The following is an 18,686-nucleotide window of genomic DNA, read 5'->3' on the forward strand; positions in this document are numbered from 1 at the left end:
AAAAAATAAACTTCTTCTTTTAAGTCAAGATAAGAATATGGGGCAAGCCATATGTAAATCCGATAAAGTATGACAGTGGTGGAAGGAGCCCTAGGACTGACCCTGTTCCGGAATGTGTAAATAGATGTTATTTTCCTTGTATTCTTATCACTAGTAAGGCCACTACCCTACCCACAAAGTCGATCGAAGTTAACCAAATAAAAGAGTAAAGACACTTCATCCTATTTTGCCTCCCCTTGCTCAACTTCTGATAATTTTCGATTTTTAGTACGAGTCAAAGGATTCCAAGTGAAACAACGTTCAACCACATGAGTTTAGAACGGTTAAGTTTGTCAAAGCATCAGAGCAAGTAGTGAAACACTTTATTTCAACTAATAGATTACATCTTCTAGATTTTTTTGCTTAGAAACTTTATAAACATCATATTTAACTAAAGCTTCTCTGATTTTATCTGTGATAACACTTTGTATATATACTTAGACATGTTAGTAACAATATTAAGGAAGTAGATGGAATTTAGAAGGATTGGGAATATTTGTAGGATAATGATATTTCAAATGAGAGACATATTGAGCCTTATTCTAGTTTATTAACACTTTAAGACAGGCATATACTTCATGTGCGATTTATTTCTATATACATAGTTTATAAAAAGCTAAATAAAAGATTAACTACATTGCAGTCATAATAAGGTTAAAACGAAGAGAAGGAACATTTTACTGCTTCAGTTTTTTTTTCGTAAAAAATAATTTTCGTCATTTCTGATACTCCAAATCTCAAGCAACACATTTTAGTTTTATGATTACGTAATTTAAAAACGATCTTATTGTAACTAGTAACAAATATCGTTATTTTTCCTTAATTAAGTTATTATAATATACAGTAATTGCTACTAATTTTTTATTGATAAAATTTTGTTCTATTTCCACTTTTCCACCTAGCCCTGCCTCCTTGGCCAACTATAAAATTAAAAAAGTTTATGGCATTAATTGATAAGTAAAAAAGTACAGAAATACACTCCCCTACAAAATTGAAGCATAATTTGATATTCAGTTAAAACTTTTAGTAAAAAACACTTTAGGTTTCTGCAAGAAATGGTTTATTTCAATATCTCTTACATCCAATTCCACAATCTAGCTCTGTAACACAATTAATATTTTAAAATGAACCCTAATATTAACATAAAACCCCAAAAAGTGTTATTGCATTGATCGTAGAAGTCTTTTCACAAGTACAAATGGTACAATCCTTGATTTATAGAACATTAAGAATATAGCAACAAACAGGAAGTAATCAAAGAAGAGCAGATCAGAACTCTAGTTAACAACAGCACATCGGCTAGCGTGACTTAAATTTACTAGAGACTGAGAAGACCACAAACGGTGGAATGTAATGTTCTGAAATGATTCCAGATTTTGCCTATTCTATCATGATCGACGTTTTCCAGTATATACAAGACCATACCACCAAGGTACGCATAAGGTGGGGAATCAGAAATGGTATGGAGTGCCATTAGGAAGGGAACACCGGCATTCGTCTTAATGGATTTTGACATATAACCACAAGTTGTACCTTTCACTTCCTTTATCAGAAAAAATTTATTTATGCAAGATATTCAAACGAAAAAGGTGGGGAGTGTATTTTCAATTATTAATATAAAATGGTAATTTTTTTTCTTACTAACCGTATCAGTACTTTAAGCCATCTTGTAATGTATATGAGATATTAATAGTGCTGGAACCTCAGATTTTGAACAGTGCAAGTCAAAATACTTGAAATGATACTTACCACAAATGTATTGGAGTTTCTAGGTAAAAAAGCCACCACATTTGATGTCACCTTCCTTGCGCTTGCAATTAATTGTGAGAAAGGAACTGGCAATAACATCGTTTCAAGATCATATGACGGTTCGGAAAGATACGAAGGTCCACCCCAAGGAGGACTCAAAAAGACTACGTCGGCTTTCAGACCTCCAGCCAATTGTATGAAATCTCCAATTATAAACTCAATTTTGTCCGATACTCCATAAACATTGGCGTTATTTTGTGCTAGCTCTATTTTCTTGGGATCTATATCAATCGCTATAACTAAATAAAAATTATACAGTGAGTTGCGACAATAATTTTATAAATGGAGTTTAAGTAGGTGAAACTGCTAAAATCTCGATTCTCTTAAAGCAATTATATTCCTAATGAGTTAAATACACTTTTTTTCCTATATTACCACAACCACTTATTTTATTGTAGAAAGTCCTAGTTCATAAATTAAAATGCTTATGCCCACTTGAATAAAGTTCTCTGGAACAAACATGAAAAAAAAAACAATCACCAAAGCCATAAAAGCCCTGATGGTGTGCAGAAACTTTGCAGGGAGGAATTGGGGTTGTAACCTACAGTGGATGTACACAGCAATTGTGAGTTCAATCATCATATTTGGGGCAGTGGTTTGGGGTACTAGAACTAGTATGAATACCATAAGGAATGATCTATCGAAGGTACAAAGACTGGATTGCTTATGTGCAACCGAGGCTATGAAATCTTGTCGAACAGCTGCACTAGAAGTGATTCTAAATATTCCACCTTTCCACATAGTTCTTGAAAGCGTGACAGAAAAAACATCACTTTGAATGTTCAGGAAGGGAATCATCAAAGAAAACCCGTTCCTAAATAATGACCAACCCTTGGACAAGCCTCAGAATGTCACATCGAAAAAGTTTAGCTTTGAGAAAAACTTCACCTCACTAATAAACGACAAAAGCAAGTGGGATGAAAACACCATACAAGAAATGAACAGAAATACCATTAAATGGTATACGGATGGATCAAAAGCAGCAGATGGAACTGTAATAGGAATGTATGGACCCAGAACCAAACACTCTAAAAGACTGAACAGCGCACCAAACATTTTTCAGCAGCCATTAGAGCTCTAAGCTCCAATATCATAAAATCCAAAGTCGTTTGGGATTGCCTAAAAAAATTAAACGAGAAAAGCAAGAAAAATAAAATTATCCTACAATGGATTCCGGGACACACTGGAACGAAGGAAAATAGCTAATAAGTTCGCTAAAGCGAGGACAAACAAGCCATTTATAGGACCCGAACCCTTCTGTAGTATCAGCTACAAAGCAATAGAAAAAGAACTGGAAAAGAAGGTAGATAGGAGCAATACCAATTATTGGGACAATATACAAGGGCCGAGACAGGCAAAGACTTTTCCGGGAAACTATAACCAAAGAAGATCTGCTGAATTTGGTCGTGGCCACCCATTGATTTCGAGTCTAGCCTAGCCTAAAACATGTTTTTGACTATACATATATCCAATACACATTTATAAGCCATTCAATCTTACAGTCATGTAACCAGAAACGAAGACTACGAGGTCTGGCTATTAAATAACGAGACTGCGCGCCTAGAGGGCGCCCATGACAAAAGTCTTTGCAAAGCTGGTACCAAAAAATCTGACTCCTGACTAAAATCTCTTGCGTCACTGATCTGCTCATATTACCTTGAAAGGTTAGAAAAAGATCTGGTTTGGAAGGGACCCGATTTGAGTCGATGGAAGCGGTAAAGCAAAAAACGGCAGAGCTCCTAAGGCAATCACCAAAGAAGACTTCCAGCACTACTTCGATCAATGGAAAAAAAGTATGGAAAGGTCTGTGGTGAGGGAAGGGGAGCATTCGAACGTAGAAGAATTTTTATAATAAATCCCTTTTTCGTAACCAGTCTAGTTATCTAATAGCCAGACCTCGTTTTTAATAAATGTATAGATTAAAAGGAAATGATTGAAACTACTTAATGATAGATTCTTTGATTTGCTCAAAAATTGCAGAAATACTCATACATTTTTCAATGGTTATTTCATATAATAATTGCTTAAGACTTTTTTAAATTTTTTGTCCCGTCATTGCAAATGATTACATTAGCAAAAAAGTGCAAAATGGAATGACATTCTTGGGTAATATCTATAGAAAGTTATCCAATTATGGTAAACAAGGCAATGATAATTCCTCGACGAATAGTGAAAATCATGACATATAGGAGAGTTTTTTTTAAACTTAAGATTAATAGAATAAAGCCAGAATAACGTTATGAATTCAAATTTAACATGAAAAAGTTGTAGTGGAGTTCTGTACAATTCGATGAATTTATCTAGTTATTTCCTTGGAATGCTTCTCTATTCTATATACTAAATCTATATACGGATCAACGACCAGTAAGTTTTGGCATAAATACAGCTCTATGGTACCTTGAAGAAGAAGTGACATTGATATGATACTGTTTAACCAAAGATTAAAAAAGTTTAAGCCCCGATTTCGGGGATTTAATTTAATGATAGTTTAAAGACTTTGTTTAACACACTGTGCAATCCAGAAAGACAGAATTAAACCAGTGTTAAATTGTTAACCTTTCGGCGCAAGTGACCATTAATTGTTGGAAGTAATTAATGACAATTATATTTATTACTCGGTTACAAAAACAAATAGATTTAAATGGTGATATATCTTTCGATTTACCTCAAAGAAAAAATGTGTCCAAAAAAATAGAAGGTGTTTAAGAAAATGTCAATTATTCAATTTCTGCTGTGTCTTACCTTTTTTGCAATTAAGCGCAAACTGAATTGAATTTCCACCTGCTCCACAAAAAGCATCTATGATAACATCACACCTACACCTCTCTGCAGTGTGTTTTGCTACTTGCTCTGGTGTTACAGAATACCAACTTTCTAAAACAAATTTAATATATTGCAATTTACAGTATTGGAAAAAATTTCAGAGAGATCCAATGTAAAATCTCCAACTAATATAATCGAAACTGACCAGTTAAGTTGGAATTTCTGAAACCGTAGGTGATATTCACATCTACACTGTCTGGCTAAATCTTCAGTCTCTGAAGACGATAACTTGTTCATCGAAACGCATAGTGTAATCGTGAATGGTGGTGTAAACAATGTATTCAGTATAAAACTGACCGGTTTTAATTTTAAATAGAATTTCGAAATTGTTCCATTGGATTCCCGTTCACCAGAATGTAGTGGGAATGTTTTAATCACGATTTGTTTTTGGTTCACGTTCGCTTTTGAATCGTTAAGTACAAACAACCAAGAACAATATCAAACACGATGAAATTTCGTTATATTATGTATAAAAATATCAAAAGATATATGAGGTTAGAAATTATTTGATATATACAATCCTATATTACCATTTTTATCTACAAATAATTAATTTAAATAAAATAAAAATCGAAGGGCTTTGAAACAGTTACGAATTAACATCCTGACACCTGCTAGAGCTCAGTTACCATTGTTGCTTGTTTAAACCCCAAACATTCATATGAGTCAATTAAAATGAACGTTTCTAATAGAAACTGTAAAAGAAATATCGACAAAGTTGCCTGCCTTAACAATATTTTACTGTTAAGTTGGAATTTCTGGTACCGTTAGTGATATTCATACTGAACACACTGTTTACACCAACACTCACGATTACACTATCTGACTGAAGTAAACAGTCTCTGAAGACGGTAACTTGATTGTCGAAACGCCTGTCAGACAGTGTAATCGTCAGTGTTAATGTAAACAGTGTGTTCAACATAATATTTTACTGTATTAGACTTGCGTGAGGGATATTGGTAAACTGTACGTTATGAAAAAAGTGCTAATATATCAGTAAGTCAGAGGTAAACCATCATAAGTGCATTTTTTTCACATTTGAGATTTTTACCTCAAGATTTTCATCGAGGAAAATTATCCTACATGCAAAAAAAAGATGGTAGGTGAAATATAGCCATATATTATTTTACATGTAGGATAGTTTTCCTCAATAAAGATCCATCAAAAATCTCAAATGTGAAAAAAATGCATTTATGATGTTTTATCTTTGACCTGTAGATATAGATACAAATTTTTCAGAATGCCTTTTGGAATAATATCCCCCCAGGGGTATTTAAAAAAAATATGATGATATTCAATAAGGTATTACAGAAACTAGTATTTCATTTATTCCTGATCCTTTAAGAACCTTTAAGAATCCACCAGCTTCAGTTTAGGTAAGTCTTGCTATCCTATACAGTATTCTACCCAGTGTCAAGCTCTGAGATTCTAAAGTTCTACTTTTTCTTGCATATCTATGGCAATAGCACAGTTGTCAGAGGAGTTCTGCTATCAATAGCTTCTTGAGTTGAGAATAAATATCTTTGATAACTCTCTCTCCAAAACCAATATGCTCCTTTAACTTCAGCAATATGTCAAAGCAGTTTAGTATCCACTTTGAATGTAATATACAATTATAATTTTACCTTCATCCAGTTTAATTCCCATATCAAATTTGCTAAATAAACTGAACCTCTTCTGCCAATATTTCCTCAACTTGGAATTATTTTTAATTTCAGGTGGATATTGAGGTTGTTTTCTTTTCCTCCGTTTCCTTTTTGTTGTTTGAACCTCTTCAATTTTTTCTTCCACAGTCGGTGATACAGGTGCATCACCAGTAATAGCTTCTTCTTCGCAAGAACTAAGCTCATTGTCAGAGCTTTCGGAAAATATATTGTGATCGATTGTCTGCAAATACGATAAAAATTAATACTGATTTTATATGTAAAAAGTAGTTATACTTACTTCCTGTTTTGGAAATGCGTTTCCTTCGTCATCGAATATAAAATGTTTTGGTTTTTTTGCCTCGGGTCGTAGTTTGAGATGTCTATTTTGTTGTCTGATATGTTTCATCTTATAATTTACTTCTCCTGATAATAATTCCTTTGAAGTTTCCTGGAATTCTATTCCTATTAAATTGAATGCTGCTTTCACTCTACTCCTGTTAGAGTTGAAGTCACGCTTTCCTTTCGGGCTAAAATTATTAAGTAAAAGGAAATGATGAAGCTGGTTCAAGTTAAAATTAAAATGCTAAAAAATAGTGATGAATAATAAGGCAAAAAATATGTAAATATAAATAAATCAAACTAAGAGTAGTCTAAGAACATGTTTTTAAAAATATTGGAAAGTAAAAAAATATCTCAGCACGACAACAATCATCAACAAGATGTAATATAAGGAAACTTGATATGTGTGAACAGACTGTGTATTTAGAGGAAGCATTAGAAGAAGATGAAGACAGAGGAAGGACTATTTTATGAATAATACATATAAGAAGAAATAGATATATGTAACCTAAAAAATAATAAAAGAAGAAAATTGAATTTCAAAGCTCATTTAAAGGAAATAATAAAAATTTGTTCGAAATACCCTGAATTCGTTCAATATTAAAATAGATAAAAAGACAAGATTAAACTAGTTTAAGTTAAATTAAAAATCCAATAGAAGGATGAATAATAAAGCAAAAAAACAGATTGGATAAATAAAAAATTCATAAATTTCTTTCAAGATGTGAAAATATTTAAGAATGACAACCATTAGTAGTGAAGAAGAAATATAAGTACTTAACCTAAAAATATATAAAAGAAGAATAATGTTAAAAAAGTTAGGTGAGGTTAGGGAAAATCGTCATAAAAAAAGTATTCAAAAAATTTAGGTTTTCTTAGTTATTTTTGGCCATCTAAGTTTGCTCTGTTACTTTATTTCATAAAAAAAGAAAGTGCTTAAAATATATACCAGAGTAGAGGTATAAAAATCAATTTTATCGACTTTCCAAAAGAGAAGCCATTTGGAGTTTTTAATAAAAAAAATGGTATCAAATTCTTGTTTATTTGATGATAAAAGTCAATATCCACGACATTATTTTTTTATGAAAAATCGCTTTTTTAGAAAGTCTATAAAACTAATTTTTTTGTATTTTCTTCGGCATATAGTGAGACTATCACAGCATAAATTGTTTTATAATACAAAGTAACTTTGTTAGCCAAAAAGTACCTTTCAAGAAAAAATTAATTTTTATGATATCCAACACATTTTAGAAGTAGTTCAGTAGTTACAAATCGCTTTTAATGCGCAAATAAATCTCAGCTGATTCCGCACCTGCATCTTTGTCTCGCATACAAGTTGCAATTCTAGGGAGAAATCTAGTTACTTCTCGATTAACAACCAACAAAATGTCAGTCAGATCAGCTGATCGAATGAAGCGCTTTTGTCTTTTGCGCTTGTTTCTTCTTCTGTGATATATCTATTCATCAGGTTGTTGTATGATAAGAAGCATGCGCAAGGGAAGATCAGCTGATTGATTTAATTAAAATCTCGTAGCTCCATCTTCTTTATTCCATATAAATCTCATTTCCAGGGATAAATCTAGTTATTTTTGGATTAACAACCAACTAAATTTCAAGTAAATAAGTTGATCGAATGAAGCGCTTTTGAAAAACTAATTTTTTCTTTTTCTGTGATAAATCTATTCATCTTGATGGTGGACAATCGAAGGCTTGTGCAGATGAAACTCAACACAGTTATTCAGTAAAGATTTCACACCTACATCTTTGTATCCAGTTACGTTTCGATTAACAATCACCCAAATGTCAAGTTAGATCAGTTGTTCAAGTGAAGCACTCATAAACTTCGTAAAACTAGACTGCGCGATTACAATGTGCGGTAATTGGTGAAACGAGATAAGGGATAAAAGAAATAGAATGGTGAAACGAGTACCTATACAAGAAATTAGATCGAACACCTCTAATATTTGACAGAGACAACTATACCGTAACTTTGTATCTCGTTCTAATATTGGAAAACTAATTTAATCAAATGCGCAGCCTAGTACTACTATGTCTATGGAAACACTTTTGTAAAATGATAGATTTAGTAACACTAGACTGAGCAATTGTGTTAACTTTAGAAATAAACATCCTCTAACCTCAAGTAGAGCTATCTTTGTTCCACTATGAGGAAATTTGTGAAATTAGACAAAGGAATAGAGAAATAAAACGAAGAAAACAGGCACGATACAAGAAATAACTATACTATAAGATGCATTTCTTCGAATTTACAGTCTAGTATTACTATGTCTACTTTTTTGTCTTCTCTGGTAAATCTAACCTTCTTGTTGATTAGTTATTTCTTAAATGATAATTTTAGGGTTGGCATCCTTGCAGTAGAAAAAAAATAGTTTTGGTAAGTGACAGTCAGTATACAATGAGAAGAACTGTGCACATGTAATCTCCTTGTGGTGGCAATCTTTATCCTATCGGCAGCATATTGAATCATGTTCTAAGATTTTCAAGCCAGGATATTCCGAACCTATCTTTCCAAATAGTTTGCCTTGCGGAATGATTTGGAGCAATACATATTTGGTTTCGTTTCGCGTTACGTAGTCGAAATACTGTAATTTGTTCGTTTGTTACCCGGAGGGTCAAGGGCATTAGTCTATGAAGCCACATTTCGAATTTTTTTGCTCATATCTTCGTTCAAGGTCCAGGACTCAACCTCATAAAGCAGAACGGTGAAAACGTGACATCTCTGCATTCTTATTTTTATTTCAAGAGAGATCATGACTCTTGAATAATGGTACTTATTCGGTTAAAGGTGGACCTTGCTTTTTAGATACATGCCCTTCTTTCCTGGTTATCGGTCCAATTCTCGGTATTCATATTGTTTGACTATTTATTTTGTAACTTTATTGATATAGAGATGACTTCCTATATCTAGGGTTTTGTCTTTTTGACATTGCTGACTGTGAGGGGTGATACCATCCTTCAGAATTTGTAAATCTTTTATATCAGCAAATACAATGGTGTCATCTGCATATCTGATGTTATTCATCCATTTAGCAGTACACATTTTTTTGTCTGAACATGTAATATTCATCAAAATATGTAATATTCTGACCTTGTAACCATTTCAAGTAGCCTTAAGGTAAGAATATGTCAAATTAATTGTGAAGTATGGGAAAGGGGCGAAAATGCTTGTAAGATGTTATAATTCCAACCCTATTAAATCTAATGAGGTTTAATTTTTTTTATATAAAGTACCAATACCTTTTAATACATTCGGTTTTATCAAAATTTTGTGATTTATATATTTTGTTAGATCCGAATGTAGTAGGTAGACCCATAGCGATCATTTCTTTATAAATGGTATTTTCTTCTTCGCTTTCTTCATCGCTAGTGCTATTGCTGTGAGAAATACTAGGTACTTGTTCATCAGTTTCAAGATGTGTAGATTCGTTCTCTAATAATGTAGATTCTTCGTTATCGTGGATAGCTGTTTTTATTGATTGATCGCTGACACTCATTTCTTTACTTTTATCTGAAAATAGATGACAGTGTCGAGAAATAATCATCAAAGACACACAGTTACTTTACCTAAAGCCACGATTCCACTAACAGATTGAATGAACTTATTGTAATGCTCTAAATATTGATCTTCGTAATGTTTTTTCCATAAAGCATTCCACTGATGCTGATAATCTTCTTCAGAATCCTCCGAACTGACCGAACTATGTACCGAACTGACAGAAGAAAAACTATCCGAACTGGTTGTGCTATTACTTAAATCTATAGAAGAAACTGTCATTCGAGTGACATTTGTAATGGAATCTATCGTTTTCAAACTACTACTTGTACGAGAGCAGCACCTAGAAGTTAGTAATCTTTCAGCTTCCGTTTCTTCGTCTATGCTTGAAGGAGACAGAGGATTCCAACCTAAGATATACCATTAGAATTAAAGTTATATATATATATATATATAAAAATACTATATACCTTCTGAGATTTCTGTAGATATCTTTTCGTCGCTACCTGATAAAGTTCTTAAAAGAATTTGATTTCTTGAAATGCTCTCCTTTTTTATTCCTTGGTTTTTATCGATTTGTTTCAAACAAGCCTGTTGAAGATCTGCAGTGAAAGCATGAACGTCCTTTTCGTTAAAAGTAAACTTCTTTGGATTGTGTGATGTATAATTATCTTCTATAGAACTTTCAGCTGAAATTTATTGAGAATATATTTTAAACCCATGAAAATACAAAAAAAATTGTTCATTCGAAGCGATCTAAACCGTTATGGTAAATCTTACCAAGTAAATTATATTCTTCCCCCAATTTTTTCTGTGAAATGTAATCTGGATTGATGTATTGACTATATTTATCTATCCAAGATTCCCATATCAATTTTTCACCGTTTAGAGACCAAAATTTGTTCCAATCTGATTCGATATCATGTATAAACTGTTCGTTAAGATCTGTACCACTATCACTTTGTTGGATAGTTTTTGAAACAGTATGTATCTCTCTTAAACTTTCGTGTTCATCAGTTGAAAGATTATCAGTGTGAGACGCGCTACAGTAACAACTTACGACTTCTTGTTCAGTCTATAATGAAAAAATAATGAATAAGTTTTCTCATCTCAAATTCTAAACTTGCTGGTAATACTAACAAACCAGTTAATAGCTACCAACAAAAACCAATCCCTACTGATGAAAGAGAATAAAGAAAAAGACCAATTGACTTGATGTGGAGTCTGAGGTCATCCTCATCATGCCAAAATACCACAAACTGTACAAATACTTGAACTCTGATTAATGATAAATCATAATAAATATATTCATTACTAGATATTTCAAATTAAATTGATTATTGTCAATTTTACTTACTTCTGATTTAGTTTGTACGTTTTGTATGGACAAATCTTCATATATTTTATAAAACTCTTCATCTAATTGATTATCTTCTTCAGAAGCACTCTGTTCAGCCGACACAAATTGTTTAGAAACTTTTGTTCTAAAAAAACCGTGGTGCAAAAAAATTAGATTATAAAACACAGATTTCTGAATTGGAAAAACACAACAGCTGTAGAAAGTTACTTCAAAAAAATGTTTTATCAACGGACAACGGTATCGGGTCGTGGCTATAGTGAAAACTATATTGTTTTTAATGATCAAAGGATTTATATTTGTATTTGAAAAAGAAATTACCAATTATTCTCGCATACTTTCATTAGATCTACGTACCTAGTAGGTAATTAACGCCAGTTATAATTTTAAGATGCAGTTTAAACTCAAGACTTCAACACATTAAATATTAATACGAAGGCCGTGCAGACGCTATGGGGGCAAGCGCTGTAGGCGACTTGCGAAGCTCTTGCACTACACACTCCGCCATTCAGGCGTCAGTCGGCGTTGTACTACAGCCACGTAAAGATGTCCGTTATTATTGATACTTCCGCCGAGTGTGATTCGTTTTCTACAGGCTGAAGGCCATAGTGCTGCAGAAATCCATCGGAGAATGAGTCGGGTGTATGAGGAAAACTTCATCAGGGATGATGTTGAGTGTAAATGGTGTCGAAAGTTTAAAGATGGCAGTAATGATGTGTATGATGAAGGGGCCAAGGACGCCAATCTGTCGTTTCAGATGACCAGATTCAACGAGTTGACAGGTTAAAGAAAACCGCAGATTCACCATTACTGCTTTGTCTCAGCTAAATGCACAACAGTCAACTTTTTTTAAGACACTAAACAAGAGCTAAGCAGCTACCGAGGCGTCATTCCGCTCAATATAGGAAACCATACGAAGATGGTAGGTTGATAAAAACTGCATTTTTACAGGCTGCAGATATATTATTTGATAACTTCAAAAACTAAACTGAGATCATGTCTGCTATTAAATCTGTTCAGCGTTCTGCTAATACAGTGATGCGAAGAGTTGATGCTATGAGTTCTAATTTAGTTTCACAGCTTAAAACTGATTTTGATCGTTGTAGTTATTTTTCCTTACAACTTGACGAATCAACTGATATAGTTGTTACAGCTTTGGTAATTTTTGTAAGAATGGTATTTGAAGATTTTGAAACAAAAGAAGAACTGGTAGAGGCCGTGCCGCTTACTGGGTATACAACTGGAAATGATATATTTTTAGCATTTGAAAAGCTCATTTAATCTGAAAACATTCCTGTGAAGAAGTTGATGGACCTAGGTACAGATGAAGCTTCTGCAATGGTAGGCGATTTATTGCCTTGTGTCGTTAAGATAGCAACATACCAAAATTTTTGTATTATCATTGCATCATACACCAGCAGTCATTGTGTGGAAAGTTCTTAAGTATGAACAATGTCATGAAAACAGTTGTCAAAATAGTAAATAGAATAAGAGCACATGCACTTCAAAGATGACTGTTCAGAGAACTAATTGAAGAGTTATAATGCCAGTATGGTGATCTGTTGCTTCGTACAGAAGTTCGTTGGTTTAGTTGAGGCAGAGTTATGCAACATTTCAAAGAGATACTACCTGCACTGGAAGATCCCACATGCCTGCAAGATTTATCCTTTCTTACTTATATAACTGAAAAGTTGAATAGCTTAAACTTGCAGCTTAGAGGCGCAAAGATGGAACATCGGTGGAATGATTTCAGATGTAACATCATTTTTAAAAAGCTCGAGCTGTGAGAAAAGAATATAACCCAGTTTGAATACAATCACTTTCCTAATCTGAAGTTAATTGTTGACAAACAAAATCCTCAACAACACCCCAGCAATAAACAAAAATACGTGGAAATTCTTTTAGACTTACACAACAATTCCAAGATTTTAAAAGCATATTGATTGTGTCACATTTCGTCAACTCTCCCTTTGGAGAGATCGATGCACATCGGGCTGTATGCAATAGAATTTTTTGATTTTTAGAATGACCTGTATCTAAAATACCTCTCTACCACTGATAATTTCTGGCCTCTAGTCCCCAAAGAAAAGTATCCAGTTGTGGTTCAAGTTGCATTGAAAGCTATGTTCTGTTCTACATACTTGTGTGAAGCATCTTTTTCAAGCATGAAATTCATGAAAAACAAATATAGAAACAGACTCACTGATGAACATTTGGACAACTGCATCAGAATGACGGCTACAACATATTCTCCAAACTTCAAGAAAATACTTGATGGCCAAAAAGAGTTCCACTCCTCTCATTGAAATGAACATTTAAACTTTTTTCGTTACACCTAGGTAGCTCACTAAAAGGTTTATAAATGCTAGGATGGCTCACTAACTCAAAATTTTGACGACCACTGTCATATATCATCATCAAAATTGATTTCTTTTCAACCTCTTCAACTTAAAAATACCAAATTTGGTACACAAGACTGTTAAGCGTATTAAGTAATGATAAGTAGACGATTGAAGTGACCTCATCTTAAAATTTCTTCCATAATTCCTCATGGATGCAACTTAGTGTAAGAGGTAAATTGCCCCCAATGTTTATATTCTGGGCTCCCTACACGCCTCTGCTCTGTGTTGATTCTTATGGGATACGCTCTGCATATTTCATTTATGTAAATAAATGAAACACATAAAAACATATAAAAACATTTATTAGATTTTATTTTCTCAAATTCTTAATTCTAATATTTCTTTCTTCTTCCATTTTGAAAGCCTTTTCCCATGATTCTTTATCAAAACACCCTTTTCCTTCAGAGATTGATACCAGTCTGGATATAATAAGCATACTATGTAAATCATCTGCAGTGACATTACTTCTGACTTGACGCATCTTGACAAATTCATTTTGGATGAACTCTTCGTTCTGTTCAGTGATTGAATAATCAGACATTCTCGAGATAGTCAAATATTTTCTTATATCATTTAATAAATCTGGTTTCAAGAAATGTTCTGCTGCTTCAATTATTTCTTTAAAGGTGCTTGTACACATTGGATCCGGTTCTAAAGTAACATGAACATCACTGTTGATCATCGATTTTCCTTCAGATAATATCAAAAAAGGAATGTCACAATTAAATTCCAGTGGGTAGTATTTAAAGTTGTAAGCTATAGATTGGTTTTTGATTACATCAGATATAGCTTTAATGTTGCTTATACCTGCCGAATTTAATTTCCCAGGAGTTAATTTGGTTTCATCCAAGACAAAGTGGGTATTTTCACTTAATTGAAGTACACCAGATGATAAATAATTCAATTCATAATCTTTTTTTGGAATAAATGTTAAATCATTTAGGTTTTCTAAGGTCATTGGCAAATAAACACTTTTTGGAACAATTTTTTCAATGAATTTATACAATTCATTTGGATAATTAGCAAGTTCTGGAATTTTCGAGATATTTAATGATAACTTGCCTAATGCTAAGCCTTCACGACGTAAATACACTCTTGATATTAGATGCAGCAGTAAATATTCAGCGGCCAAAGTATCTCCTAAAAGTAATTGTGTCAACAAAATCATTAGATCTTTACGAATCAAGCTGAATTTATTTTTATCATATTTATCAATTTCATTATTCAGCAAAGGATTACCATGTACTATCTTTCGAAAGCATGTGCAATGAATTTTGGGTATGAAACATGTCGCTCCATCTGTATCCATGTCATTGTCATCTCTATTAGCATTTACTGATGGATCCATATCCAAAAAACCAATAAATTCACACACATCATTAATTTTCAATACCTCCTGGTCGCCATACAACTTAACATGATATACTTGATTAGTATCTGTAGGAAGTGGAAAAATATCATTTGGACGGTTAGGTATAAATTTTGATTCTGTTCGATTAAAATTATTGTTGCAAATTTTCTTATTTTGTATGTTACTATTTGAAGCACAGCAAGGATCTTCTACATCCATAGTTTCCTCTAGAACTCTTTTTTTACTTGATAACATCGGTGCACAATTTTCTGGAATAACTTTCGATTTTTCTTCATACACATTAACCCATGTATTCACTGCTGGTACTGATATAACAACAAAAGTTTGTCGCTCAGAAGTAACATTAGAAATATTATCAAAATTAATGTATTCATTATCATTCACTGCAACGCTTTCTTCGTATTTACTATGTAACCAAGAGTTTCCATTTGTAACTTTATTTACTACCTCAAATTTTTCTAAATAATACTCAGGAGTATGCATATCTTGAATCATCCCAATGAATCTAACCAGTTTTGAGTTGCCTAATTGTTCCAACTTATTAACATTCAGTAATGGAATTGTGTCTCTTAACGATTGATCTTTCAACAAGTTCGAACAGTTTTCTTCATTTTCACGCCAATAAAATGGAGTTATCGTTTTTATATCCATTATTATAACAAAATTTACTATTTGAACTAAACTGTTACAATAACAAAGAATGATTTACTCTTTCGCGCTATTTCAATAAAATTGAGGTTAGGATCTTCTTTTTTATAAGAAACTATCAAAAGGATTCATAATTTTTGTCATACGTTGTGCTTTTTTCTATTTCAAACATAACATCTTTAAAAATATGTTGTACTTTGTATCCGTTGAGAGTGGAAGGAATTTTAAAGAGATTATAAAAACATAAGGGGGAATAGTGTAGTGCCTTACGGAGTTTATTCAACTGTTTAGACATTTCAGCAAGGCAATGATTCAAAACACGTATCAAAGCTAAAAGAATTTTTAAAATAAAAGAGAATACAAGCGGGTATTAAGAATCATGCATCATCATCCGAAACTTAATAAACATCTTCGGAAACTTTAATAAATTTGAAAAAATCGGTTATTTGGAAGCTCTCAATAAGGTTTAATGCAAATACATACACGAGCTTCAAAAATTGAATAATACTATTGTTTAAACTACGAAAAACGTATTTTATTTATTCAAACTGAAACCTTTTCTTTTGTGGATATATATTTTTTAGCAGCAGTGTATTTTACACACAATTTTATTTGTCTTAAAAATATATTTTAGTAAAATCACATATATTAAACCGAGAAAATCACTGTACGATAAAATATTGATACACTATAAATCAAAATTTGATATATTAAAATTCAATAGCTCATTTCTTGCTTGAAAATATCCAGTATCAGTCAAATCATATGGTTCAGGTACAAATGGAGGTGTAATTGATAATAGATTAGTCCAATCAATCTGACTAAAAGCTTCCATTTTCATGATATCATCTGCATTGGCCCTTACTTCTGGATTTTCATTTAAAAGAGCCTCTATACCTTGAACAACCACAGGTGACAAAGCTTCATCATCAGTAGGCCACTCTATATTATGCTCAAGAATATTTTTAAAAACCAGCTGAGGTGTAGCATCACTGAATGGAGGAATGCCGGTTACAAATTCATATAAACAACATCCTAGAGCCCACCAATCCACAGCGTGATTATGGCCTTTCCTTAAAAGCAATTCTGGAGCAAGGTAATCAGGAGTTCCTAATATTCTCTGATCTGAATTCCATTGACCTCTTCTGACCGATTTGGGTGTACGAAAAGGAGTTCTGGGAGTTTTTGGGGTAGTCGCCTCACTTGATATAGGACTCATTATATGACTACTACCATTTATAGGTTTTACACTTTCATCAATAGATTTTTTAGGCAATTCAAATCTAGTAGATTTTGGTTTGTTCTTCTGAGCAGAAACAGGTGTTGAAAAAGTAACACCTTTTGGAGATTCAACTCTCATAATTTCCATTTCACCTGTTAAGCCAGTTTTGACAAAAGTTTTTCTTGTGGTTTTTGGTGAAGGTGATCTATATTTCCTTTTTCTCTCCCTTACTTCACGTATCTTGTAACTACTGCAACCACATATTTTTCTACTTATTGGAGAACTATCACATGAATTTCCTGTATTTTCTTCTTGACTACTTCGACAAGTATCATAAGAAGTATCTGATAATCGAGAAGGAGTATTATAGTCTGTAGAAAGATAAGTAATGCCAGATAAAACTGAAGAATTATGTATGGCATTATTTGAAATATTTTCTTTAAAATTTGACGAGTCATGTCTACTAACAGCACTTTCACAATGTATTTCTGAAATGGAGTCAATAGCATTACTATTTATATATTTAGAATTTCCTGACCCAAAACTTAGATGAGAAGTCAAACTTAACAATTGCCCAGGAGTTCTTTTACATATATTTGGTGTAAAATTTTCAAAATCTGATATCTCCAAGTCTCTGTGAATATGAACTTTGGATAAACCGAAATCAGTTAACTTAACATGTCCTTCTTTAGACAACAGCATATTATCGGGTTTAATATCCCTATGAATAATATTATGTTTATGTAAATATTGTAGTGCTAAGCAAACTTCAGCTGTATAGAAAATTGCCATTGATTCATCGAAAAAACCATATACACTAAGAAGTGACTTCAAATCTCCTCCAACCATATATTCCATCACTAAATATATTGAGGACGCTGTTTGTAGTGAATAGAAGAGTTGCACACAAAATGGGCTTTTTGTAAGAGCCAAAGCATTCCTTTCATTCACTACTTGAGTTACCATGTTTTTGTTGACCATTTCTGTTTTCTTCATCACTTTAATTGCATACATAACATCTATATTGTTTTTCTTATATCCTAAGAAAACCTTTCCAAATGCTCCACGACTTATCGGTTTTATAATAACGAAATCATTAATTTCGGGTGGTTTGGTACCTTTATTTTCTTCACTAATATCAGGAGCTGCTTCTTCGATATTTTTATTGTTCATGTTATCGATTAAATGAAATAAACAATTTCACAAACTTACTTGTTAGAAATGTTTTTTAAAACTTAAAAAATAACGTATTCCTGTTATTAATAATGACAAATGACAGATTTAATTGACTTACCGTATAAATGTTCTGCTGCTAATGAAACTAACATTAAATGTATCCTCTTGATTTTTTAATGAAAATTCGGCCAGAACATCAAACTGTACCTCACACATATTCAAAATAAAAACTTCAACTCATAATTCTGTATTTTTAACAAAAATCTACCTTTCCTAACAAAAGTGTTTTTGTCAATGTCAACTCAACAATGACAGTGCATGGTCTAAGACATTTTAGCT

At 32.6% G+C, this 18,686-nt stretch overlaps 2 protein-coding genes across 2 annotated transcripts; both read right to left on the reverse strand.

Moving 5' to 3' along the window:
- Positions 1-551: 551 nt before the first annotated feature.
- On the reverse strand, positions 552-18,672 carry LOC130448933 (trimethylguanosine synthase). Its single transcript, XM_056786539.1, has 11 exons — positions 18,466-18,672; positions 11,528-11,654; positions 10,951-11,245; positions 10,641-10,859; positions 10,242-10,580; positions 9,915-10,185; positions 6,616-6,844; positions 6,297-6,558; positions 4,591-4,722; positions 1,789-2,087; positions 552-959 (listed from the first exon to the last, which is right to left on the reverse strand). Exons 1-11 carry the CDS (start codon positions 18,561-18,563, stop codon positions 849-851), a joined length of 2,382 nt encoding a protein of 793 aa, XP_056642517.1. The 5' UTR covers positions 18,564-18,672; the 3' UTR covers positions 552-848.
- LOC130448934 (mini-chromosome maintenance complex-binding protein) lies at positions 14,154-16,030 on the reverse strand. The gene is made up of 2 exons (XM_056786541.1): positions 15,169-16,030; positions 14,154-15,069 (listed from the first exon to the last, which is right to left on the reverse strand). Exons 1-2 carry the CDS (start codon positions 15,950-15,952, stop codon positions 14,240-14,242), a joined length of 1,614 nt encoding a protein of 537 aa, XP_056642519.1. The 5' UTR covers positions 15,953-16,030; the 3' UTR covers positions 14,154-14,239.
- Positions 18,673-18,686: the final 14 nt, after the last annotated feature.

Source organism: Diorhabda sublineata, chromosome 9 (genome assembly GCF_026230105.1).
Source record: "Diorhabda sublineata isolate icDioSubl1.1 chromosome 9, icDioSubl1.1, whole genome shotgun sequence".
Lineage (NCBI taxonomy): Eukaryota > Metazoa > Arthropoda > Insecta > Coleoptera > Chrysomelidae > Diorhabda > Diorhabda sublineata.

Coding starts and splice junctions, on each gene's coding strand:
- LOC130448934 (XM_056786541.1), bottom strand. CDS start 15,952: ATGGATATAAAAACGATAACTCCATTTTATTGGCGTGAAAATGAAGAA. Junction 15,070..15,168: donor CTTTCGAAAGATAGTACATG/GTAATCCTTTGC, acceptor AATTACTTTTAG/GAGATACTTTGGCCGCTGAA.
- LOC130448933 (XM_056786539.1), bottom strand. CDS start 18,563: ATGTGTGAGGTACAGTTTGATGTTCTGGCCGAATTTTCATTAAAAAAT. Junction 11,655..18,465: donor AGCAGCAGAACATTTATACG/GTAAGTCAATTA, acceptor CGGTTTTTTTAG/AACAAAAGTTTCTAAACAAT. Junction 6,559..6,615: donor ACGCATTTCCAAAACAGGAA/GTAAGTATAACT, acceptor TCGTATTTGCAG/ACAATCGATCACAATATATT.